The sequence below is a fragment of the Meleagris gallopavo genome, chromosome 17 (genome assembly GCF_000146605.3).
Source record: "Meleagris gallopavo isolate NT-WF06-2002-E0010 breed Aviagen turkey brand Nicholas breeding stock chromosome 17, Turkey_5.1, whole genome shotgun sequence".
In the NCBI taxonomy this organism is placed as follows: domain Eukaryota; kingdom Metazoa; phylum Chordata; class Aves; order Galliformes; family Phasianidae; genus Meleagris; species Meleagris gallopavo.
In genome coordinates, this window is record NC_015027.2 from 10,790,976 (window position 1) to 10,817,217 (window position 26,242).

Below are 26,242 nucleotides of genomic sequence, written 5' to 3' on the forward strand. Positions count from 1 at the left end.
AATTATCTTCCTCTGCTATGAGTTAACAGTAATTTTGGGGTTATCTTTGCATTAAAGATGATATAATTATGAAGAGCATTCTGTTGCTTACATGTTTTTAATCTTTTAAGAACATATAAAGAATAGGTTGGTACTATCTTGACAGTAAGGGATTTTTTTTAAGTGCAGATCCTAATAAACAATATGTATTCCAAAAATATGTTTACAATGTATAGATGTCAGTATTATATTGGATCTAAACATGCATTATAACCAGTGAAACAGCAGAACTTAATAAATGCATAATATTGACAGAAAACTTTTAACGTATGAAACAAGTAAAATTGCTTATTAGTGACCCATTTTAATTTGTGTATTTTCCCATTTGTCTCATTCTAATGTACTTGGAACTACTGTACGTGAGCAGCATTCAGTCTGCTCCATGGAATTTCTTTCCTCGTCCCTGCTTGGCAGCAGTGTCAGAATGGCTCCTCGGAGAGCTGCTAACAAAGCATGCGTGTGCAGCTGTGATTTGATGCTTTACAGGGACATTTTTTGGCTATCGATACTGTTCTGGTGGGTAGTTTAAGCATGGGTTTGTCTAGAGAATTAAGAGTTAAAAAGCAGGCTGTGAAAGGCTTGGCAACCTAGAGGGAGCTAGCAAGCTCCAGCCGTGACTCATTCTGCCTGTGTCAGTCAGATAAGCATCAGCATCTGTCACGAATGCAGGCAGGTAGGGTTAAACTCGAGCATGCAGAGAGTGAGGAGCAGGGAGCCTGCACTGCAGGGGTTGTAATGTTTGTTCCTGGTTCTTCAATTCTCATCAGCCCCTCAGCTACAGGAGATCTATACTGGCTCCATGGTAACGGTTTTAGCACACTACACTTCCATCAGCTTGTGACAATGGGCTGCGTTTTAGTTACGGACCGAAGAGCTGTCTCCTTCATAGAGCAAAAAAGAGATTAGTAAATTTGCTGTGAGTGAGGATCCGAGTGATGAAGGGGAGGGGGGAAAAAAAAAGGTAGAAAATGTGCTTTAGTGAGGTAGGAATTGCACAGCAGGATTTTGCATTCATTCCCTTCACACACATAGCCATGCCAGCAGGTAGCTGGGGTGCTGCACATCATTGAGAATAACTCGTGTTTTTATTCTGTTGGTTAATTAAACTGAAGTAAACATCAGAAAAATCAGCTGAAATTAAACAACTGCTTAGCAACTAAAGTGGTACCAATTTAGAAATTACAGTAAAAAATAGACTGTAATGCCTTCTATATATACCTCTCTTCAGAGCTGATTGTATCAGAGCCAGACTGCAGTGGTGTCCCAACAAGAGTTCCAGATCTTAAGCCAGCTCTTCTGGATAAATAAAATCTTGCTGGTATTTCTTCTCGTCCTGAAGACCCGTTAGCTTTCAGTAGCTGTAATTTATTAAAACCTTCCGGGAGAAAGACCAGTTATCTATTGATTAGAAGCCCGTGCTGGGCAGATTTTTGGTAATATTAAAGGATAAATATATTATCCCTTAGCTAGCTAACAAAGAATCAGGCTGCATTCTCACGTAGTGGCTTCACTAACTGGATAGGTCGGAGACATTTTCTAGATGAATCGGAATTGAATTACCTTTAGCTGTATTATGGTAATGATTTTATTAGCCTCGTGCTTTGATTTGATTCATTGTGTGTCTGGAGAGAAAAAAAAAAAAATAATCCACACACGAAAAAGGAAATTCTCCAGCCTATAACTCCTTTTAATCAGTGTGGGAGATACTCTGCCTGCAGAGTGGTAGCCATGTTGGTAGCTGAAGGGTTAATCTCTTGTTGCTGTAATACGATTTGAGAGCAGCAGCTCAGTCTGCTTGTGTTAGCAAGATTAAAAGCAGGAGCTGCAGTGCCATTGCAAGCACTGAATGAGTGGGACTGTTGCAGAGTGAACTGTAGCTGAATTTTGTCTTTTATCCCTTCTTTTTTCACCAGCTCCTCCCCCCTTCGTTCCTACTCTCAAGTCTGATGATGACACCTCAAATTTTGATGAACCAGAGAAGAATTCGGGGGTTTTATCCTCTACACGGCAGTTGAACCCGGCAGGTTTCTCGGGTGAAGATTTGCCTTTTGTAGGGTTTTCATTCATCAAGGCATTGGGGACCCTCAGATCAGAGTAAGTACAAATTATTGCTTAGGTGGATCTGACCACTGAAAAAAAACATGAAGGTTTGTTACGGTGAAGAATGATGTACGTGTGGGGAAAAAAGCTGTTTTAACTGGCCTGCACTGTGTGTTGGGGAAGCTGCCAGATTCTGGCTTTATCTGTTGCTGCTGAGGCTGGTGCATGTCCTAATGTTCTGTGATTTTTGGGGTGAGAGAGAAGGGGATCAGAGGATTGATTCTAAACCAGTTGTTGTTAAAATTGTTGCTCAGATACTTTGAATTAGTTACTGCTGTTAACCAGGGAGCTGTAGGTGATTGCATTTTTGGTACTGCAGACCACAGAAAGAAGGAAAATTCGAAGGAGTTCAGAGATGGAAAAGCGGGGAGGGCATTTTAATGGGCTGGAGAGTGAACACCACAGTGGTGGGGATGTGTTAGGCTGAATCGGTGATCCACAGAAATGGAGCTGCACTGATCTGGGAATATGCAGTGCTAGGTTGGGAATGAGGGAAGGAGCTTGACGGCAGCTGACTGTGCTGCTGGGTTGAGTTAAATGTGAAGGCTGGACATTGCTGTGCTGTGTGCTAGGAGACTGGAGGTTCAGGTGAAGTATGCACGGTATGTCGTTGTGGAGAAAGGTGAAAATCTAGAAAAAAGGTTTTTCAGTTGAAAGGAAACGTGATTTCAGAGAGAATGGAGTCAGGAAAAAGAAGAATGTAAATAGTATGATATTAACCATTTGGTGTCTTAGGTGGTTAATTCCTGATGATAGAGCTATTGGAAAAAGTACTGGTGCAGAATGTTAAGTTGAGAAGTCCTTACCTCAGTAGCAGGAGGCCTCTCAGGAATGCAATGGCTTTAGCTGGGATACTGACTCAATGCACTGAAGCACTGTGCTGTGTTTTCATGTCAACCACCGTTTGTTGCTGCTAGTTAGTTCCTAGAAGGGGCTTAATTGTCAATCTGTCTTAATCAAGTTTTCATTTTTCTGTCCTACTGATTATGAAAGTTCCTCTGCGGGAAGTGTGCAACCAGGTCTGGTGACACTGTTGACATCTTTGATCTTGCCCACACCGTGAATCAAGGTTATATGATGGTTATGGCAGTAATAAAAAGGAAGGCTTTGACTGTCTTCCTCAGTGCACTTGCTTTTATGACAACAGAGGAAGGAAAGGAGAGCACACAACAACCAGGAAACTACAGTTCTGTTGAAATGATCTAATATTGCCAGCAGAATCAGAATAATGGAAAGTTGTATCTGTAGAAACCTGGGGTTAAAACCTATCTTGATTTATAAGTGAAATAACTTTCACTGTCATCTTTTCTGCCTGAATGGCTCTGTAATCTATCCGTCAAAGCTGGATGGCCATTCATGTAACAGTTAGAAGAGGCTCAACAGTGGACACACATGGTAAAAACGTATATGTGACAGAGGGTGCAGGACTAAATGGGCAGCAGCTTGAGGTAAAGTCTAATGAACAGTGATACAACTGTGCTGGTGGTTGGAGGCTTAATAGTAATGCAGATGTAGCATTGATATACTTTCTTAGGAGACCTCGTACCGAAGGTGGATATTGAAGCAGTGTTTGGATTTTGGCAATAGATGAGAAGGGCTACAGCAGAAGAATATAGATGTTAACGCATTCTGGAGAAATTATAACTGAAGTAGAATTTTTTTCCTGAGGCCTGGACTTCCCTCAGCTGGAGTAGAAAGCCATCACATACCTAATTTTCACCAAAATGACTTTTATGTAAGCAGATCCCAATGGTTTCTTTTCTTTTTGTTGCTTTTTAAACAGTCTTGTTAAATGCACTCTGATATTTTTAAGAGTAAATAAATACTTGCCTTTTGTTCTATGAAGGCAATTTAAATACAGCCAAGAGAATGGAGGCTTAATAATGTCTGCATTTAAATAATGCAGTGGTTATTCTCAGTATCACTGCAACATTGGAATGTAAACTTCTTTCTTATTAAATATTGCACAGAATGTGCTTTAGTGAGGAAATAAAGTACTGTTTCTGTCCATTGTACTACGAATATCAATATCTTGTTGGGGAACAGAGCAGTAAATGAAGTGCAGGCTTATCTGTTGTGAATCTTGGGTTGCTTTCTCTTGAAAGTCCAAAGTCATCAAGTTTATCAGCGCAGAGTTTTTCTTCTTAAAACCTTTCTTTGGGAAGTCCATCCCTTATGGTTGCTAAGCGATGTAGATCTGTTTTCCTGTGTCTGCAGCATGATAGCCAGTGCCTCTAGTGCTGCTCACAGTCAGGCCAGGCAACTGCAGAGTGTCATTAAAAAGGACCTTGAAACTTTCCTTGCTTATAATTTGAGGTCTGTCAAGCCATAAAGTTTAGGGTTAAAGTCTGGACTCAGTTCGTTGGATGGTGAGAAGCCATCCAACATGAGTTGGGAATTTCAGTTACTTTAAAGGAAAGAATAGTTCAAAAAATTGGGCAGAAGAAGGATAAAAAGTCTCTTTTCCCATTCTCTTCTTTCTCCTAACCACTTAGGGTCTGAAGGGTTCACCTACATCACTTAGACCTGTTGCCAGAAATTACCTAGTCAGTGTGTAGTTTAGAGTGGTTTGCTGAATTAAAATATTGTTTACATTGTCCCATACCATGAATTTTGAGAAGAATGTGAGATCAAACAGAAGAGCAAAAGGCATGGCAGGTAATGTGTTGTAAGAAGCAGTCAGGAGAAATCAAGGGCATTGCTTATGTCATAAGTTCCTGTACTAGCAGAGTGTTTATTAAGTAAGTCTCCTGTATGATCCTAGGAAGGGGGAGCAGGCTGCAGAGAAGGACCAACTACTCCCATCATGGCCTCTGCATCTTGACCTGGAGGAAAAATGCTCATTTGACTGCAAGTCTGGCTGCTGGTTTTGCCACAAGCACGTGATTGTGACAAGACAAGAGGCAACTGAGAGTTCAATTCCATTAAAAGCCAGTCCCACCTTACTTCCTGTCCCTGAGCATGGCTCATCTTCAGTGCTCAGAACAAGTGAGAAAAACCCTTAGATGCTAGAATAACTCATCAAGCAGTAAAAAAAATTACTCTTGTCCCCTGCAGGTGACTAGCAGAAGCCCTAAGGCGTAAGATAAAACATATTATAGATTCAGGGCTAACCAAATATGCAGTGAAAAACCCCAGTAAAGCAAATAGTTTATGATGAAAATTTTTGCTTGATTCTGTTCTCTCTTGATTTGGAGTAAAGAGCTGAAGGGGCTCGATTCTTTATGATACAAAAATTAGGTTAATACAGAATAATTGCTAAATCAGATCCCAGAGGTGTTCACATGCAAGGCTGACAATGGGGCTAACCCAATCTCAGTGGCTGATTAGGGCTTTTATTCTTTAAATCATCCTTCAGAATAGAATAAGTGTAATCCTAGTAATTCTTGTAAGGGGTCTGTAAGGCTGTTCTAGATGATCTACAGTTCCTTTCTGTAGAAAAGTGATTTAAAAAAAAAATTATTTAAAATGTGATGTTGATTGGTGATTGTCATTACAAATACTGAGAGTTAAAATGGAGCCCTTTCCTCCAAGAGAAGGGAACACTGGTTTTGCCCAACAGTTTCTAGGGTTCTGGTGAGCTCTTTCACCAAAGATAAAGAGGAAACAGAGGATGAACATACCAAAAATATGCCTTGCTTCAGCTAGCTCTATTCACAGATTGATGGTATCACTGTTTGTTTTTGGTTGTTTTTTTTTTAGGCCTGAGCAAGCATTTACGAGGGGGCGGAAGGTACAGATGAGTATAATGCTAAAAAGAATAGAGCATGAGGGACGGGGGATGAGTTTCAGGCATGCTGTGTTGGGGGCAGGATTAGGACAGATGGTGTCAGTTGTTACGAGAAGGAAGAAGCACAGGTGAGCTGGACAAAGGAAGGTAAGAATTACGGCGTACAAGAGAGGTTGAAATATGAGTTCCATGCTGCAGAATGATCCTCTAGTTTCTCCCATGCTGATTCTTTTTTCTTCTCAGCCATGTTAAGAGTGAAGGAGCTTTTATACAACTAGCACCATTTCTGATGGTTCTGCTGGTTGAGGCTGTTGCTGATCTAGCTGTGAAATCACTAGATAATCTGCTGTAAGTTAACTTGTTTTTTGTTTTTTTTTAGACGTGTGGGTAGTGCTTCCTTTGAAAGTAAGTTGGCACAGCTAGTGCTATCAGCACTTAGTACTATAGAGTTTGAGGGGTTTTTTGTGTTTTTTTCCCCATTTTCAGTTGCAGTTTTCTTGTTGATGTATGCTGCTTACCTTTTGTCAATCTCTTTTTCACACTTCAGAGGAAGCAGCAGAATCTGCTCTGTTGTACTAAAAGGAGAGCTCCAGATGTAGCAATTAATTAAATGAAATACTCTGAGATGGCACCTAGATGATAGCTTTGCAACCTGTTTTTTTGATGTTGAACTTCGTGTTTCGTTCCTGAGTTGATGCTGAGTGAGCAAGAACATAAATGCACCAGCAAGGTGGGCAATTTCCACCTTGTCATGCTGTGTTGAGAGCTTATATCACCATGACAAGGCTTATTAGATTAGTCACTGTTCCATTTCTCTTGATTTCCTCTCTCTGCTCCCTTTCTGATACTTTTAAGGTTGTATGGATGTTCATGAAGTTGTTCCAAATAGATTATACAAAGGAAAGCATTCCTGGGAGAGGATACCTCTTAAAAGCCATGCAGCAGTGCTGGCTGAAACCAGCTTTGTTTGGGGATAAGATGCACTTGTTTCCATGGCAGGAAAATCATCATGTCACGAGGACAGGTATTTTTAAGGGATTTTCTTACTCTGGACAGGGATGGGAAAGAGAAATTGTAGTTTTAGTCTGTATGCATCTCTTTCCTTACTAAACTGACACCAGCCCTGAGGAGCAGCTCCCCCTAGAGTTATCGAGTGAAATTCAAACTTTCGTCAGTGTGAGTCTCCCTTCTTCTGTCTCACTCCATCACTCCTGACTGAAAAATGTGTCCTTGCTGAGCTCTGGATCTTGCCTGAATCTGCCCTGTTGCTTCCTGGGCTGCAGTGCACAAAGAAGCTGTAAGGTGACTTGCTAGGAGTGAGTTCTGAAATGCAAAATGGTGTCTAGTATCACACTCTCATTCTTTTACTAACAAATAAACAAGCAAAAATAACAAATGAAATGGTCCCCTTTCAGGAGGTGAAAGAAGCAGCATGTAAAATCAGTTCCTTGAGAACTTAGTAGAGATTTGTTAGGTAATATCTCAAGATTGAAAAGAATAAAAATCCAAAGGTGGTGGCTGGTGGCAAAACACAATTTGCTTTAGCCAGTTCAGCTCTGGCCTATAAACTAACTTCTAATTATCCAAAGATTTCCAGACTTAGTACAGATTTGCAGCTATTTACATAGATTTTATTTACATTTTCAAGCACATTCCTTAGTGTCTTTTTTAGATAATACGAGTTTTAATTTGTATTTTTAGACAGCTTTTCTCAACTACTCATTTTTAGCCTTGTTTGTACACCCAGCTGTTAAGGGATTTCATATGCATCTTTCTCAGATGGTTGCTTTTTCTCTGTAGGAGTAAAGACATGCTTTATAAATTGATTTTTTTTAAATACAATAATCTGATGGATCAGTTGACTGCACCAGGACTAAAGCATTCACTTTACATTTGCTTTTCATTAAGTCTGACTGTATCTGTATTGTTGACATGCAGAATTTGTCTTCTGAGTTTTCCACACTACGTTTCTGGAAAGAAAAAAAAAAGAGTAATATTAGCAAGATAGAATTGGTGCATTTTGCTGTACTTACTTGCTAATATTCAAACTGTATTTCCTAATGAGTGTTAAGGGGGTGGTTTTGAAGACCTATTTTGACACATACGTTTTGCTGCACCATTTTCATAAAGATCTGTGGGTTTTTTTTTTTGTTGACTATCCTGCATACATGTTTGGATTTAGGAGTAGCTTTTTCTCAGAAAATGGTGGTGATGGAATCAAACTTTCCTTGGCGTTAAGAAGAGACTGCTGCTGTGTGTGGGTGTATGGCTATATGCAGAGAGCTGCTCAAAGCGTATTCTTCTCCATAGGGATAACTGGCTGCATACCAAGCTGTGGCCAGGAGAAGCAGAAAGCAATGCAGGCAGACTGTGTGATCTTTTATCAGCACCTTCATTGTATTTCTGTGTTTTCATCTATCAGTTAACACAGATTACACTGTTAACTGCTTAAATATCGAGTTTGAATCATTTTATGCAAGGGAGTATAACATTTTTTTTAATTATGTTTTGATGCATGCACTTAATTTTTGCATTGAAAATTACATACAGACTGCAAAGCATAGAAAATATGTTCCCAGACACTGACTGGCTTCCTTTTCTCTTCTAGAAGGGTTTTAGACTAACAAGTATATTTTTTTCCCAGTTTTCTGATGTCAGATTGTTTGGAATAGTACAGTTAAATTGTGTCTCATGGGGGTGAGGGAAGTGCTTAAAAGTGGAACTCTGGGGATAATATGGATTATGTTGAGAAAGTTTTAGTTCAATTTTGTTTCATAGAAGTTAATTAAGGGAAGAAATTCTCATGGTGCAGGTTATGACATATTGATATTTTTAGGGCTCTTGTACTTTGATTATAGTTTTAAATTGTGTTTAACAACAATGTACAAAAGAAGAGCAGTAGTTTGTGTGTTATTCTTTCCAAGTGGTTAAACTGACTTTATGTTTTGTTTTGGTTGCACCTACAAATCTGTACAAGAGTTACGCAAAAGCATTGCTCAGGTTTATTGTTTAGCACTGATGGAAAATACGAGCCAGAAGTACATGGATGATTTAGCTGGGATATAGTGTCATCAAGTTTAATGGTATGTTGGAATTAAAATGACAGCTGTAAGCCTGTCTTTCCTTCTTCTGTGTTTTCTTTTCTTGTAAGCGTGGTGTAAGTGCCCAGTGACTTCACCAAGGTTGTGTAAGCACAGGTTTCTGTACTTGTTGTCTATATTCATGTGCTCTTTGGCTTTGCTCTTTTAGATCCGTGCTTTCAAGTGTGGATTCTCCAGCAAAGGTCAGCTCCATGGAAAAGAAACTTCTTCTCAAGAGCAAAGAACTCCAAGACGCCCAGGACAAGTGTCACAAGGTATTTATTTATGCAGTTGGCCGTCTCCATTGCTCAAGGAATCTGCAACCACTGTGTGTCCAGGGATCTGTCAGATGCTGCTGATCATCCAGATTCGTGGTGGGCAAAGTGCTTTTCCTTCAGTGAGGTGGCTTCCTGTCCAATACAAAGGGAGATGAATTTAGGCCATGCTGTTGCTGTAGATACTTTTATCATAACAAGAAGCGGCTCTGGATTTTAAACAGTCCTTTTCTCAGCGTGACATAGACGACTGCTTCTTCCTGCAGGCCTTGCCTTGTCTTCGTCATATGCACAATTACAGCAGCACTGTTCTGAGGTTCTCTGTTCCTAGCTCATCAGCTTCTGCTTACATAACTACTGTCGTGTCACTGGTTATGGTGAACATCTTGTAACAGTTGCTGTGCTCCAATAAAGGGAACCTGGTGGAGTCTTTTAAAGCTCACTGCTTGATTGAGACTTTTATGAGAATTCAATTACTTTTCTCCTTGCTCTGTTCTGGATTTGACCATTTGTTCCTGACAAGGAGATGGGGGGAAACCATCTCCTGATCCAGCATGGATTTGGGATAAGGTTAAAGTGAACCATCTCTGCAAGTCAGGTGAAAAATGATTGTGGCTTCTTTGCTAACTGGTGTTCGAAGAATGACTGAATATGAACAATCAGCTTGAATGAATGGGGTGACTTAGACTTACTACTTGTCCTTAAGAAGAACTGTGCATTCCTGGAGCAGAGACAATGGTATCGGAATTTAAACACCTTTTGGAGCAATATAGCATAGAAGTCTCTTGGAGGCAAATTCTTCTCAAACAGAGCTCTGAAAGTAGCAGTTAACAAAGCTTTTGAAGCCCCCCTTTATAACCTCTTGATATTTATTGCAGATGGAGCAGGAAATGACGCGGTTGCACCGGAGAGTGTCAGAGGTGGAGGCTGTACTTAGCCAAAAGGAGGTGGAACTGAAAGCCTCTGAGACCCAGCGATCCCTCCTGGAGCAGGACCTGGCCACCTATATCACAGAATGCAGTGTGAGCCCTTATCCCAGTCCTTTCCCCTCTGAAGGCCTGAAATCTGGTGGTCTTCTCTTCCATCGTGGTTTCAGTAGTGCACTTGATGGAGAGAATATAATATGTGAGAGGCTCTCTGTTGTAAATGGAGCACTGAATTGTTTGCAGAGGCTTGTTTGAGAATTCTGTTCAAACTTTGTTTTGTGTTCATGTACTTAAAACATATGGAAATAACTCCTCTTCTGGTCTTTCTGATATATATATATATACACATGTGCATATATATATATATTTTTGTATTACTAGCTCTGCTGGAATGACCTTGAGTTTGGTTTCTCATCCAGAAGAGGATGAGGGCCTAATCAGAGGTCTTCAAGGACAAATAAGATGATTAGGAAACAATGATGTTGTGGCCTGAATCTGTGGTACTCGGAGTTCAGACAGATCAAGTTCCCCAGCAAAATGTCAGGGATGATGCAGGGAGAGCTGCTACGTTTCAGGTAGAATATAAAAATGAGGTCTTAAAACCACGTCTTCAAAGATCATTTGGCGCTTTTCATGAGAGTAGGAATGTCTGCCCAGTTGTCCTGGCAAGATTCCAGCGAAGGTACCTTCATTCTGGTTGATATTCTTTGTGTTAAGTTGAAGTTATTAGTCTGTTTCTTCTCTCCTGACAAGGAAAACAACCCAGATAATGAACTGTTTTAGGGAACTGAAGAGCATTTCTGATAGGTTTGTTTGTTGGAAAACCTGTCTTAGAACAGAGTGATTTTTTCCTATACTAGTTTCTAGCAGGTAGATAAATAGTGTTTGCCTCTTTCTGGTGAAGATTCCTACAGCTGGTAGGAGGACTACTGGTCTGTTGAAATTTGCAGGTAAAATATGTGTTGAGAACCTGGAGCAGTTCTGTCCTTTGGAGAAGTTTAACGATGATTAAAGGATTTAACTCACTTAAGAGCAACAGGAAAAAATGAATGAGATTGTTAGTAATGTGAAGATGAAGGATTGTATCTAGGTTGTGAATTAATAGTACTAGATAAAAAATGGATAAATGCTGTCAATAATAGATGCCTTTTGTGATCTCTGTTTTTTGTCTCCAAGGCTGATGTGAGGAAGTGAAGGTTTGAACTATGATTTTAGTGTAGTAAATGTTTGTAAAATGGGCTGATTCTATACAGATAAAAGACCTTAGTCATGATTTTTTTTTAGTAGTTCCTTCATTGGTGCCTTGGTTTTCTTCTGATGCTTCGCTACAGTCAAGGAAGAATTTGCATAGTTAAAGATCTTTATTATACAACCATCTGAAAAACAAAGACTGTATTTTGAACGTTTCACTTTCTGCAGAGCTTAAAGCGAAGCCTGGAGCAGGCACGGATGGAGGTGTCTCAGGAAGATGATAAGGCACTACAGCTACTTCATGATATCAGAGAGCAGAGCCGAAAACTGCAAGAGATCAAAGAACAGGTATATCTGCTTCTGTGGGTAGTAGAGTGGCTACCTACAAACATGCATTCTTTGGCATGTTCTAGCTCTGTTGCCAGGTTTCCTTTTGTGTTTGTTCACTGTGATAACTTCCAGTCTGTGTGTTTCCACGTGGCTTTTTAAACAAAATGAGAAGTGATGTAACTAAGCACGAACTCCAAACTTCCAGGTTTCATTTTCCTGATCATGAAGTTACTTTGTAAAGCCAGCTTAGCAGGAAGTTGGAATGCGTTAGTAATGTGCTGCATTAGAAATGAACTGTCCATTTTAAATGTTCAAGCTATAAGGATTTCTAAACATCTTTGTGAATCTTGACTTTTCAACTTTTTTTTGTTTGTTTGTTTGGCCATTTTTAAAATGTGCTCATCTGTTTTTCAAAATAGAACCTATAGTCCCTAACTGGGCTTTTCCTACTTCATCCATTTGCCAGTGTTCATAATTTTTCTCATCAGGAAAATGTTGAAAATTCATTAATCCATAATGTTGTTCATAAGGAAAATTTCTAAATTAAAAAAAATATATGGTAAAAAATGTGAACTCCTAGCTTCTAGGATTAAAAATATTCCACAAGAAAGAGTCCCATTCAGTTTTGTGAATCAATAGCTACACTTTATATTAAAGAAATTGAAATTTGTTATGGAGTTCAAACAATTCTTTCAATTATCTGATGATTTTCATCTTCAAAGCACATTAGCAGACTAATTTTACAGTGTTTGAGGCAAGGAAGCCCAGAAACCTTGGTAATAATTCTCCAGATATAAGCAACACTTATGTAAAAAGTTATGAAATGCAAAACCAACCCTCTAGATGTAGCAGGCCTCCAAAGACTTTTACAGCACTTTTCTGGATGGTTCTTTTATGTAATACAAGGGATCTAAAGCTCATTACTCTATGTTCTGATGCTTCATTAGCAAGCTTGCTTTAAATATTGAAATGTGGAACATTTTTTGTAAAGATAAATATCAATAGATTCTTGAGCAGTACAGACTCATTTAACAGAGGAAAAATAATGCAAGTTTTTTTTTTCAATCACACGTTTCATCTCAGAATCTTTTAACTTGTCTTGTGAAGATTCACAGTGACCTAAAAAAGGCTGTTGTAGCCTTCCGTATCTGTGGGGGGTCTTGGGGAGCAGTGTGCAAGAAAGCTGCAACAAAATACACAGAGATGTTTTTGCTTACTCATACCAGCAGGTGGAACTTAGCCAGTAAAGACATGGATCATGATTTCTAAGTCAGTGGGAATTGGGAGGTGAAATGGGAGAGTCCTTTTAGAGCTTTGCAGTTGGAAACCCCAAGCCTGAGAGAGTCAGTAAAATTAACATCTTTAAAACCAGTAATTAAGCATTTGGTGTTTTCAGGACAAGACAGTAAGTTCAGCTTTCCTATGGTGCTTGAATAGTGTTGAAGGTTTTTTTTTTGTTGGGTTTTTTTTTTGGTGCGTGTTATTTTTTAATGTATTTGTTTGAACTCAATGTTAATTGAGTCCAGACATCCAATATAATTTGAATCGAATGTAATTTGAATAAGCAGCTTTTCCACGAGCACTTTGGAGTTTGAAAGGATGGTTTAGAGCCTCACTGCACCTTTCTTCTCCACTAGAGACTCATTACTTGGTCATTACCTGGTGAAGGCCTAAATGGATGAATCAATTTGTAGCACATCAGATCCTTCATATGTTTAGAAAGGTGTACTCATTTGTATGTAACTGCTGTGACCTAGTCTGCTTCAGGTATATGCTCCAAGCTTTGCCTGTCCATTAAAATGTGCTTAAATACATCTTGATAATTTTTAAACTGTGACCAATGTATATTCAAGACTGGTTGCTCGGTGTCTTCATGAGTGATGTAGTCTGTTGTTTTTTGTTTTTTTTTACTTGACCATGAAAACAAATGAAGTATTACTAATTATCTCCTCTTTCTTCTCTTTTCCCTCCCCATTTTCCTCCCTTCCCAAACACTAATTGTCACACTGACAACTGTAGTCATACCTTTAATTCTCTGATGAAGTTGACTCTTCTAGGAAGATTCTTCATGAATTATGATTTCTGAACAAACCAGTAGTTTCTTCAAACTACTCTCCCTTTTTCATTCATCAGCGTATTTGTGAAACAAATACTTGAGCTAATGTATTTTTGTTCACATATTATCAAAAGGCTCTGCTTCCTTCCAGCAAGAAAACAGAATCATCAATAGAGAGGGAGTGACTGGATGGAGTGAGAATCTGTCTGCCTTGTGAACTGGAGAGTCACTTTGGGGATTGCAACCCAAAGAGCCATTCTACCATACTCCCTGTATGTAATGGATAGCAAAGCTGTCTGTTAGTCTCAGCTTCTTTAAACAGCAGCATAAGGTCTCAGTGTTGCAGCGAATTACAGGCTGACATTAGGGTTGTGTTCAGTCACTTGTCTGACTGAGGACAGCTGGCTGTCTGGAAGGAGTGGTGACAAACCTGAGTTTGTCATGAGATGGTTAGTCTTTTGAATATGGGGGTAGTCAGGAGTTTTCTAAGATACTAGAATGCAAATTAAAATAGACTCCCCCACTGTCAGTCCTTCAGAACCTTCTGTAGCACAGCTCTTGATGTGCATTTTTTTGACTTGTTCTTAGCTTCATAATAAATACTTTTTTTGTTTACTTTTATAAATATGTATGCTTACAGGACTAATAATGCTAAATAAACATAATTCATGTTTTCCCAGTCAAGAAATCTGAAGCAATCTCATGAGCTAGTGTCAGTATGAGTACCCAGTCTCAGCTGAGATAGTCAATTCAAATGTTCCCACACGCCTTCTTACCCTAATGTTCTTTATTTATTGCAGTATTCTGCATGGGGAATCACTAGTTTTATCTATATAGACAAATATCTTTTATGGGAAATGTATGTGAGTTGGTTTTGTGGGGGGGAGGGTTGAAAGTTTTTCTAAATCAATATTTGATTTAGGTTGTATCCTGTACAGAGCAGTACATTCCTCTTTGACTTTGTTGAGAGAAAATAAGGGATGGCCAGGAGCCACAGTACTACACTATGTCCCTCTGCTTCTCCTTTCTTTTATCCAAACTGTGCAGATCTGTGGTAATTATCATGTTATCAGCCTGAGAAAATATATCTTGAAGGAGTATCTGTGCATTTAGTAGAGACATCATCTCAAAGGCACATTTTTGTTTCAGAGATCAGAAATGTAAGTAATTTGAATCGTTTGTACGTAGATATATCTATCTGTAGATATTTTATCTATTGATAGATAGATATGTGTGTGTGTGTGTGTTTCTCCAATAAAGCCACTCTCAAAATACAGTGATTTAACTTTTCTGAGGTTCTGGCTTGAAAATAGAAAGATTCAAACAAGAAGGAGCACCGTGGACATTTTATTTTATCTAGCTGTCCTGTTTTATTTATTATTTCACTTTTGTTCTACATGTTTTTAAATGCACCTCCTGCCTGCAGTTGGTGTTCTGGGGTCTGCTGCTCCATGTATTTCCTCTCTTGCCTACAAAATGTAATGCCTTTTCCTCCCCTTTCACCACAACTGCAGGAATATCAAGCTCAAGTAGAAGAAATGAGGTTGATGATGAATCAGTTGGAAGAGGATCTTATTTCAGCTCGCAGGCGTAGTGATCTTTACGAATCGGAGTTGAGAGAGTCCCGAATGGCTGCCGAAGAATTTAAACGTAAAGCTACTGAATGTCACAACAAATTGCAAAAGGTAGTTTAAGGCTTCTTGAGAGAGGGGAGTTGATGACTGCTTATGTTTCTAGTGCTGCTTTAGAGAAACAAAAGTTGTATGCAAGTTCGCTAAAGATTAGCATAGCATTGTACAATTAATACAAAAGATCTTTCTGTTATGTATGTTTTGTGTAACTGCTTGTGTTTAAATTACACCAAGTGGACAGATTACACTTTGTTTAAATGACACAAAGAGGTAGAAAAACAGTGTGCTGAAACTCTTCCTGAGAATTTTATATATTTTGTATTTAAGTTACAGGTTAAAGATCAAGGAAAAAGCGAAGCAGGAGAATTGTATTGCAAATTAGAGAAGGTACGTTACTTTAATGTAGTAGGGTTTGCTTCCTGGGTCTTTCATATTATGCACAAAAACTAAGACTGTCTTTGGTTACTCAATGGCATGCAGAGATTCACATCCTCCCCCTCTTCTTACCACCCTCTCCCACCTCTCCACCCCTTCCCCCCCTTTTGTTTTCATGGTGTGAATCACTTTTTCATTTGATACAAAGCTGTACTCTGGCATCTTGTTCTTAATTGTTTGTGCTCTGATGCTAGGTGAAGACAGCCATTTATGTTTTATCTGAATTGGGAATTAAGTTATTGATACATGAAGGTTTTGTTCATGAGTAAAGAACAGCATATGAAAAATAAAAATAATTCTCAGTATTGCTCTGTCATACTGATCGATCTACTTGGTGACCAAATATGAAATAAACCAGAAGTGAGTAAAATGGGAGTGGATTTGCCCTGGGGCATTTTGTGGCAGTGAGATTTACAGGGAGAAACAAAGATTTTTAGGAAGTGAATTAAAATAAACATGGCATCATAAGTAGAGAGCCTTCTCTTGATTTCAGTTTTACCACTCTTTTTTTCATCCCTCCCCATCTTTCTATTTAACTGTAGATCAATACAGAGCAGCAAGCCAAAATCCAGGAGCTGCAGGAAAAGCTGACAAAGGTAATGTCTGGGTGGTGAAAGCGAATTTTCCATGAGACTTTCCAACGAAAACTTAATGCAGAGGAGGGATGCACTTTGTTTTATCCTCAGAAATAGAGTTAGTCATAGCATGGGGGATGATAAGGAAAAGGGGGTGGAAGCTGATATCTGAAATCTTTGTTGTTTTCACTATGCTTTGGGCTCTTGAGACATGTCAACAGTGTTTATTTTTACAAATAGAGCTGAGTCAGAACTGGAGTAGTGTAGAGAAACTCTGATTTGAAAGGCCAGTTTGGGTACGCTGTATGCAGTGCACTGATCTCTTATTTCTGAAGCCAAGGGTTTCAGATCCTTTTAACTCACTATAAAAGATATGTTCAATTTGGCTCAGTCTCCCATATACTCTGTCTTAATTATAAAATTACTTTCCGATTCAGTTATTCACAGTAAAAAATTTGAATGCTAAGAGTTCACAAAAGAAATAAAATACCTTAGCAATGTAAGCATCTAATGATTGTGGTATGGTCAATCAGGCACTCTAAGAACAGCATGACAACTTTTATTCTAGATGATCCATTTTTGAGGGATGTCTTAGCAAAGAAGAAAGGATCATTGTGGTAATCAACTGAGAGAGCTTTTCAAACTTGACACTTGCTCAGAAAGGGCTTTTTTTGAGGGTTAGTGGTCTGGAATATGGATAGAAAACCAAAACTGTTTAGGAATGTAACATACAAAATTTCAAAAAAGTCACACTTTACCCTGCTTTTGTCTTTTCAATAATTCTAAGGAATTATCCATAGGCCAACAGGTCATTCTCCTAGTGTTTTAGCAAGAGTATTCTGTCAGCCCTTTCCAAAAACTTGAACTGAACTTCAGGATGGACTACCAAGTATGCAGAGACAACTAGAAACTTGCAGTACAGCAAGACAAACGTGTAGAGCTCCTGAATTTTCAGGGGTGTGTGTGTGTGTGTGTGTGTGTGTGTGTGTGAAAAAGAAAAGAATTAGGTAACAAAAGTTGGGGTCCTGAGCATGTTTGTACACTATCTTACTTTTAGATTGCTAAGTGAAAGTTCTGAGTGTTGACCATTGTGGCATTAGGAGCTTTGAGAGAGCAAGAGTTCTTATATGTATGTTTTTGTTACAATGCTGTTCTTTTCCTTTGGACTTAGGCTGTGAAGGCTAGCTCAGAGGCAACTGAACTGCTTCAGAATATCCGTCAAGCTAAGGAGAGAGCTGAGAAGGAGTTAGAGAAACTTCAAAATCGGGAAGATTCTAATGAAAGCATGAAGAAGAAATTGCTTGAAGCAGAGGTGAGTGAAGAAGGTCTGCCTAGTGTAAGTTAGTTACTGGGATGCGTCTCAGTTCAGGAACCCTCACCTGGGTGACTGAACAGCTTGTATTTCTATAGTACGTCTTCATAGGAAAGTAATGTTAGACGTCAATCTATTTTATTCTATTATATATATTAATTAAAAATACAATTTATTTATTAGAAGAAAGCTTACAGGTAATCTGATGTTATTTTCAGTGAGGAGCAGTAAAGACTTGTAATTAGGATAAGGGATTTGAGATGTGATGAGGATTTCAAATATAAAAGACAACCATACAGTCAGCTTCAGCTCTTCTTCCAAAAAGTACTCACTGCTTTGTGGTAATGCAGTGTTGGTTAGCCTAAGAAGCATTTACTAATTGTTCTGCAGGAACGGCGCCATTCTCTGGAGAATCAAGTGAAGAGATTAGAGACTGTGGAACGAAGAGAAAACCGTCTAAAGGAAGATATTCAGACTAAATCTCAGCAGATTCAACAGATGGCAGAAAAAATTCTGGTGAGCAGAGGTGAAAATGAAAGATAAAGGGTAAGAGTTTGTGAGAAAGGAGTAGGAAAGGAACAGAAGACATAGAATTGCATTGAATAAGGTGGAAACTGTTGAACAAAGGGATTCATTTTGTGTACCATTCATACTGGAAAAGCTTGAATTCTCAAATTCTGTTACGAACAATACCCTAACCCTAATGACTGTACCTGTAATCTTAAGACTACTTTGAAATTCTGGTTGTCTCAGTGGGAACACATTGAACTCAGTACAGGATATACTGCAATAATAAAAGCATTGATATCTAGATTTTAAACTAAATTGCAAAGGAATTTAGAAGCCAGGTCTACTTGAAATGCTTACTCCTTGTAGCAGCGAGAAGTTAGTCATCTAAACTGATCTTCTCCAAAGATAATATTTGTTGGGAATCCATTTGCACCCACATATCTCTGTTGGCATTTTCTTGTTTCTCTCTTTGTTAAACATATTAAGACTTCATATTGAGTTGGTACTTCAGTCTACAGGGAACCAAACAGAAGATATTTCAAATACTTCACTGGGACAAGAAGCTTAATCTTGGAGTAATTAAAATAATTTGCATTTCTAATGAGTTCTTTCTCTGTTGCCAACATGATAAGAACAAAAAGGTATTATTTTTATTAGTAGACATACTTGAAGAAGGCCAAATGGAAATACATTACCTTATTTGGACAAGTATGACCCATATTTGTTCTGGGTGGTAGCTGCATAGATAGACTTCAGCATCAGGATGTCTGAGAGCTCTCATGAAAAGGTAGAACCAGATCTTTGGTAGTGTTCTTTCTTTCAAATTATTTTGATAACATGAATGCATGGTAAGTGGGAGACTATGGCTTTGCTGGGCACAGAGCCAACTTTATATTTAGAAATGGTGTAAAACTTTGAATTGTTGCATAAGCCTCTTGTGTATATTTGGGGATTGTTCACTGGTTTTGATTATGTTCTCTGTGGAGGAAAATCTGGAAGGGAATGCAGAAATATCTGCTAATTGTTTTACTCCATGGGATATGTTTAGCATTTCTCATAGATAGTTTCCATGGAGTTCTGACAGAATATTGGAGAGATGCAAAGTTATTTTATAAAATGAAAAACAACCATGTCAAGCAGGCATTAAGGAAATAATCCTATAGTGTCTTCCCTAGTCCCTTGCAGCTGGTAGTCCCAGCTGATCCGGGAGCTACAGGGTATGAGTGCTGGCTTTCTTTTTCCTCCCCTTTTTGCCCTCTTTCTTCCCTCAAGTCGATCTCTTCAAAGACTTTTGACTTTTCCTGGTATAGAAAGAACAGAAGGATAGCAGAGGAGCTGATGATACAGAATTGCATAGAATAAGGTAGACTTATTGAATAAATCGGATTGGATTTGTGTAGTAGTCATCTAGTACCTAAGAAGTCCTGCTAGATCTGTCTGCATAGAATTAAATAAGTAAGAAACAAGCTAGAGAAGATACTTATTAATTCTTGAAAGTGTAGATTGTTGCTATGATGCTAATAACAATTGAAAGTTAGAGCTACATAGAGAATAGTGGTAAGAACTGGAATGGTAAAATATTACCTTTTAAGTGCAAACAGGCTATTAAGTGCCTGCCATAAGTTGGTGAAGCTCCTACTCAGATGTAAGCAGTCTAATACTGGTAGCTTTGAAACTGTTGCTGATCTGGTGGTCTGATTCTCTGCCAGGACCAGAAACGTGTGGGTTTCTGGGGGAGGTGAATTGTCCCTCTTGTTGCTGGGAGATGCATTTCAATTGCAAAAAAGCAGCAATCTCCATTTCTTGCAGAAGTTTCGGGTACTTGGCACTGTAGATGACCTACTTTTGGTGAACCTCCTTTTTGATTTCCTCTTCTGGAAAAAGAGGTTTACTGCAATTACTGGAGCAAAGAAATCTTTGTAGATTTCAAAATGAAGGGAAAAAAAGAATATGAAATGGAAATTTTCCTAGGCTGTGTAGTAGTGAAGGCAGGCAGGAGACCTGCATGCATCCCAAAACCTGAACTTGTCTGTGCAGCAGCCAACACAGCAGCAGTGAATGACAGACCTGGATCTGTCTGCTGCACTAAAGAAATTGTTAGGATGGCAAATACGACAGTGAAGGAACATAAAGTTCTAAGCTCAGCTCTTGAGAGTTGTCCTATTGAAAGGTGTTTATAGATATATCCCCAATAATAGATTCACACAGCAGACTGTTCCTCTTACTAAAATAACTAACCTCTGAGATGCAGAATTATCTCAGTCCTTGTGTGCGTAGCTGCAACTATCGGCTGTGAGGCAGAGAGGTTAAAAATACTCTGGTACCATCTACCATATATATTGCATCCTGTACTTCTCATTTTCAAAACAATTTATAAACAGTCATGCTGACAACATTTGCTTGACGAACGTGGCGAAGTAAATACTATTCCTGATCTGTGAATACAGAATAAAAACCATAACAGCAGTGCCCCATTATTGAGGCCTTCTGCGAGAAAGCAAAGTGAGAGACCTTGTTAAAAATAAATGGAACTTCCTGTGATGCCATGCCACTGCAGCTATAAGTGTTTTTAACTACTTGTTTTCACAAAATATGCTTGGTCTGTCTGAGAATATGTTACTGAGAATCAGATTCTTATTGTGGAAGTAGAAATCTTTGTCTTCAGCAGTATGTTGCCTCTATAGTGGATAGGTCAGCAGCAATATAGAAAGCTTAAAACTGATCACATGCAGCTCTGGTAATATTTTTTCCCCTCTCTTTCCCTCTCTATGACATAATCATACAGTATAGAGCTTTAAAAAATGACAGTGAATGTTCAGTGTCTGTGTAACACACATGCACAACCTGTGTCTGAATATGAATCTCTGCTGCTTTTAGGAGCTGGAAGAAAAGCATCGAGAGGCTCAGATCTCAGCACAACATCTGGAGTTGCAGCTGAAACAGAAGGAACAATTCTATGAGGAGAAACTCAAAGTAAAAAAAATCTTCTTATCTTCCACAAGTTTTTGTGGGTTTCAGGGAAAAACTCTTTCCTTTGGGCTTTGATTGCTTTGTCTTATGAGTTGCTGTCTCGATTACAACTTCTGAAGTGTTCAGAGAGATTAGTGAAATATGAGTGAGTTTTTCTTCTAGTCCATGTTCTTGTACCTTATCTGTTTTTAATGCTGTGTTAAAATAGGTGACATTTGAAATTAGAACTATAGGAATTACATAATTGTTGACTGTAATTTGTTCATTGCTGACAAAATAATTCTTACTAAATGGTTTTGGATCTCTCATCCTGAAAAAACATTTGGTTCCTACTGAAGATTTTCTGATTTAAGAGTATTCACACAGCCTACCTGCAAGTTTTACATTCTGTAAATACTAGAATGTTTCTAAACTTCCATCTTCTTGGAGCTGTAACATCTGCCAAGAAGCCACAGAAACCACCCACTTTGTTTTTGTCTTTTCCAGGGTAGCATAAGACTTTAACATACAGTTAGAAATAGAATTGTAGACACCATCTAAAACTAGGAAAAACAAATTGGGAAATGGGAGTATGTGCTGTGGTTAAGGATTTTTCTAAAGAGCCTGCAATACATCAGCCAGTAAGTGCATTTTGTAAGGATCTTTGTTTGTACATAACCTGTTTTCAGCAGTTTTTATCTATTACATATACCTAGGACTTTACATTTTAGCTTAATTGTTTGAGGATGTCATCCTTAGGAAGGAAAAAGGTATTTCTGTGGGAGAAACGAGAAGGGAAAAGGTGAAAAGATTTTCTGGTAGAGCTTTTGATATTCAGTAATGAGAGTGACAGAAAGCAGAAAGGCAAGAAGTAAATCTTGGGAGAAGTGCTAAGATGGAAACTGGAAAAGACGACAGGGCTTGGAATAGGGTTAAAAGGAAAAGACAGACAGTGAATTATGGGGACATATGACATAGGGTTTAGTAGAAGAGATCTGGAAGCCAGATGAAAGAGATTCAAGGCATGAGGTATTTATAACTGGAATGGTAAAAGATATCCTGTGGTGTCCAGACTTGTTAAGTTCTAATAAGTGTCATGTCTGTAGCAGTTCTTTGTGCCTTTAAAAACCTGTCCTTGAAGAAAATGAAGTTCAGTTTAACAACTGATTTAAAACTCTGGCCTTGCCAACAAAACACACGTATTTAATATGAGAATAAAAAAGAAAAAAAACAACACCAAATAGTTGCTTTAGTCCTGTACCTAGTATTTATGTTACAAAAAAGAAGTCTTAGCTCACTCATTTGGTGCCTCTGACCTAAAGAATTAATGGGGTCTCAATTGCCTTCTCATGCATAATTGCAGAACTTAAAAATGACTTCTGAGCCATATTGTTAGGGTGAGTACAGAATGCATACTTCCTTACCACCTCTGCTATGCACACACACTGGGGATAGAGTTTTTTTTTGTTGTTTTCTGTTGCACTAGTCTAGAATGTTTCTTGAGCACAGCGTAAATATCTTTAAAAAATAAAATAAAATAGTCTTATGTCTTCATAAAACTTCATCATAAAATTCAGTCTTCAGAGGTAGCTGAGGAAGTTTGCTGTTTCAGGGTTTTTGTGCCATTGCATCCTGGGTCTAATGTTGCTTGTGATGTGATAAATTACTTAAAAATAATCTGTCTTGATTTTTTTTTTTTCTGCTCGTCCTTTGCCCTTTGAAATGGATATAATCTAGACAAAAGTAATGTCTTCATTTAGGTTTTGGAAAACCAGATGAAGAAAGATCTTGCTGATAAGGAAGCACTTGAGAATATGCTCAGAAGACATGAAGAAGAAGCGCGTGAGAAATGTAAAGTCCTGGCTGAGCAGAAAGCGGTATGTGGCGTGGAACTGGAAATCAGAATGTTCTAAGAGATTTTTTGAGACAATGGTTTTTAGCAAGATAGCATTGTTTGAGGTTTTGCATTGTTGCTGAACTGTCTTGAAGGATATCTTTTAAAAGATGAATTTTTTTTAGTTATTACAAGGGATCTTCAAGAATATTTTCTTGAAAATAAAATGTAAGTTGCTAATGTAATGGTTGCTTTCCTCTAGTTATTAAAGCAGCAGAAAGTACTTGCAAACAGCTTCAGCAGTTGCACCCATAATGCTCTTTTTCTCAGCCATTTGATCAATATATTTTTTAGTGTTGTTCCTGGAAAAAGTTCCAAAACTTTTTTTAAATGTTGCTCTTAAAATCACTTTTATTGTGTAATCTCAAAGGCACGTTGCTCTTTTTCAGATGATCAATGCAATGGATTCGAAGATTAGGTCACTGGAGCAGAGAATAGTGGAATTATCTGAGGCCAATAAACTGGCTGCAAATAGCAGCCTTTTTACCCAGAGGAACATGTAAGTATAGCAACTGCTATCACACTGGTCACCACTGAACAGTTCTCAGTAGGATCTTTTCTCTAAATGTTAAGGAAATTCTTTGTTACAAGTGTGCTGTGCTCTCTGCTTGTTTTCTGTAAAATGTGCATGTTCTTCAAATAGTTGTGGTTCACTGCTGCTTCTGTGTTTTCCCAAACACGACAAGCAAAATTGTTTGGGGCCTTTCTTGAGGCTGCTGTCTCATGTAGGTTTACCAATTATGTTAAATGAATGCTAGCAATTTAAATGTTTGAAATACCTATGGAGAAGCATATATACCTTTTTTAACATACATAAATTGTTCGTATATTAATATTTTCTTTGGCTCCTCTGGCAGTTACTTAATGTTCATAAACATTCTGTCCTGCCTCATGGCTAAGAAGACAAGTAAAAAGATCTAGAACTATTAAGCCAGAAGCATTTGCAATGATGAGATTTACTTTTTTACTGCAGTGGGCAGAAGTAATATGGAGTATAAGACATCCCAACTTCAGAATGCTGTTTCAGTTCATTTTTTCTTTATAACACATCTCTGTGGGATACTACTGGACAACATCTAATGCCATCTTGAATCGCAGTGTCAACAGCAGTTGCTCTTGTGGTGAATTCTTATTTGTTAAACATGGAGGAAATCCTGGACCTCTTCTTTTCCCTATCAAATCTTTCTGCCTACTTGAATTTTATTTTGCTTTTCAGTTCAGATTCCTTATTCTCTTAAAAATGTTTTTGCTTCTTTAATAACATAAAAGCATTCTACTTCAATAGAAGGGGCACAGATTGTTTGATATGCCTTGCAGGATAGGGCTAAAATAGCATTTGCTTTTACTGAGTTTGGAGAGTCATTGAGTTTGGCTGTCTGCATAAATGTTTTCAATGTCCATCAGCTGCTGGATGCAATATTGGGCAGCACTCTGCCCACTCTGTGGGCAGCACTTGGACGGACTCACCTATAATATTGAATAGAATCAACCAAGATTGAATTTTGGCAAAGCGTTGCTTTGTTTTGTTTTTTTTTATTATTTTTCACTGCTGATTATGCCTCCAGATATATAATGGTTCCAATTTTTACTGTATTTCAAATATCTGGCAAGTTATTTGAGCTTGAACAGCCAGAAATATTCACAGAAATAAGTGGAAATTTGAATTGAGTTGCTTTATGCTCCAGATGACTTCTGGTTAATAACACGTGAAGTCTGTTGAGATGGGAAAAGCTATAACTTATCTTCAGTCTGAAATAAAGCACAAGTAGTGTCTCAGAACATACCTGGGAAACATATGCAAGGTCTAGTGCTGCAGTCATTGTGCTGAACTGAATATAAGATCTCCCGTGAGCCAGATGAGCTAGATGATCCTCTGATAGCAGGACGCTTCACTAGAGTTCAACAGAAAACAAGAAAAATAAAATAATGCTTGAAAATATTACTTGGGATAGTTTAAGAAATATTGTCAATTAACCTAATGTTGCTGAATTGCTAGAAGATATTACAGAATCAACAGCATTTTGAGAGGAAATTTGCTTTCTTATGCCCGTGTTTATAAAAGCAGATAGCTAATGAGTTTGTACTTATTTTGTGAATTGTGGTGGTGAATATGTATGAATCTGTTGTTGGACTGCATTTTGAATCCACAAGAGCTACAATCAATCTGAGCATGTTTGAAGTTATTAGAATTTAAGTGATTTGAGCCCTTCAGAGGAGCGTGGGACTTGGCTAGCTTTTGTTCCACCAGTATCTGAGGAAGCTAATGACGGTCAGCTTCCTGAGCAGGTAGCTCATTTGACAGTTCTGTCTGCCAATAATCTGTAGAGATAAACTAAAAAAAAAAAGCAACAACAACACGAAACACAGGGGAGGGTTCTGTGTGCAATGCACAGAAGTGTGAGTGTGAGTCAGAAGACTTGGGTTCTATTTTTAGCTTTTTTAAGTCTTCCCATTTGATCTTGGGCAAGCCACATAATTTCTCCGAGACAAGATTAGTAACAGCTTATCTCACAGTGAAGTTGTTAAAATATTAATTCATTGATATATGTAGAGCTTTGTTGGACTTTAAGTGGAAAGAAATTTCCCATACATGATAAAATAATTCCTGGAGTTGTAAATAATGTAGAAAGAATGATGTTTGCGTGTTTTGCATGAGAAAATCCGTTTCAAAAGCTAATTGTTGCTTTTAGCAGAGGTTGCAGGCTCAGAATTCTTATGCACACAGGTAATTATTTTCATTCACATTATAGATGAAGTCTTTGTTTAGAGACAACAAATCACTGCTTCCATGTAGGTCAAGTTAAAAACTTATTCTAGGTCCATTTCATCTTCTAGAAGCAAACAAACAAAAATCCCGCCAGAAACCCTTCAATCTCTCTCATCTCATGAAATTATTTAGTGCGAAAGCAACTATTCTTACCGTTCATTTTTTCCTATGAAGAAAGTATGTAACAAGGAATTGGTGAAATGATAAGAATGAAGTATATCTTAAATATTGTGGTAGATAATCATGTATAGAATTATTATTATTTTTTTTTTTCAACATGCAAACATGAAATTTTAATGGGTATATATGGATGAATCTGTTAGTACGTGGATCTTTTTCTGAGAGGAATAGAGAGCTGGATTCTTTTTTGGATTTTTTTAAAATAAAAGCATAGAAGTTAAGCTACGAGCTTCATGTTTAGTGTAGTAGGGAGCTTGTACTA

General features: G+C 38.2%; 1 protein-coding gene across 1 annotated transcript in view; it reads left to right on the forward strand.

The window, feature by feature from the left end:
* CIT (citron rho-interacting serine/threonine kinase) overlaps positions 1-26,242 on the forward strand; it is a 71,302-nt gene that overhangs the window by 14,315 nt on the left and 30,745 nt on the right. Inside the window, exons 10-21 of the mRNA XM_010720465.3 lie at positions 1,953-2,133; positions 9,119-9,224; positions 10,103-10,246; positions 11,570-11,689; positions 15,242-15,412; positions 15,692-15,745; positions 16,336-16,389; positions 17,540-17,680; positions 18,071-18,196; positions 21,068-21,163; positions 22,900-23,016; positions 23,423-23,532. Coding sequence (XP_010718767.1) covers positions 1,953-2,133; positions 9,119-9,224; positions 10,103-10,246; positions 11,570-11,689; positions 15,242-15,412; positions 15,692-15,745; positions 16,336-16,389; positions 17,540-17,680; positions 18,071-18,196; positions 21,068-21,163; positions 22,900-23,016; positions 23,423-23,532 — 1,420 coding nt within the window. The remainder of the gene's footprint in view (positions 1-1,952; positions 2,134-9,118; positions 9,225-10,102; positions 10,247-11,569; positions 11,690-15,241; positions 15,413-15,691; positions 15,746-16,335; positions 16,390-17,539; positions 17,681-18,070; positions 18,197-21,067; positions 21,164-22,899; positions 23,017-23,422; positions 23,533-26,242) is intronic.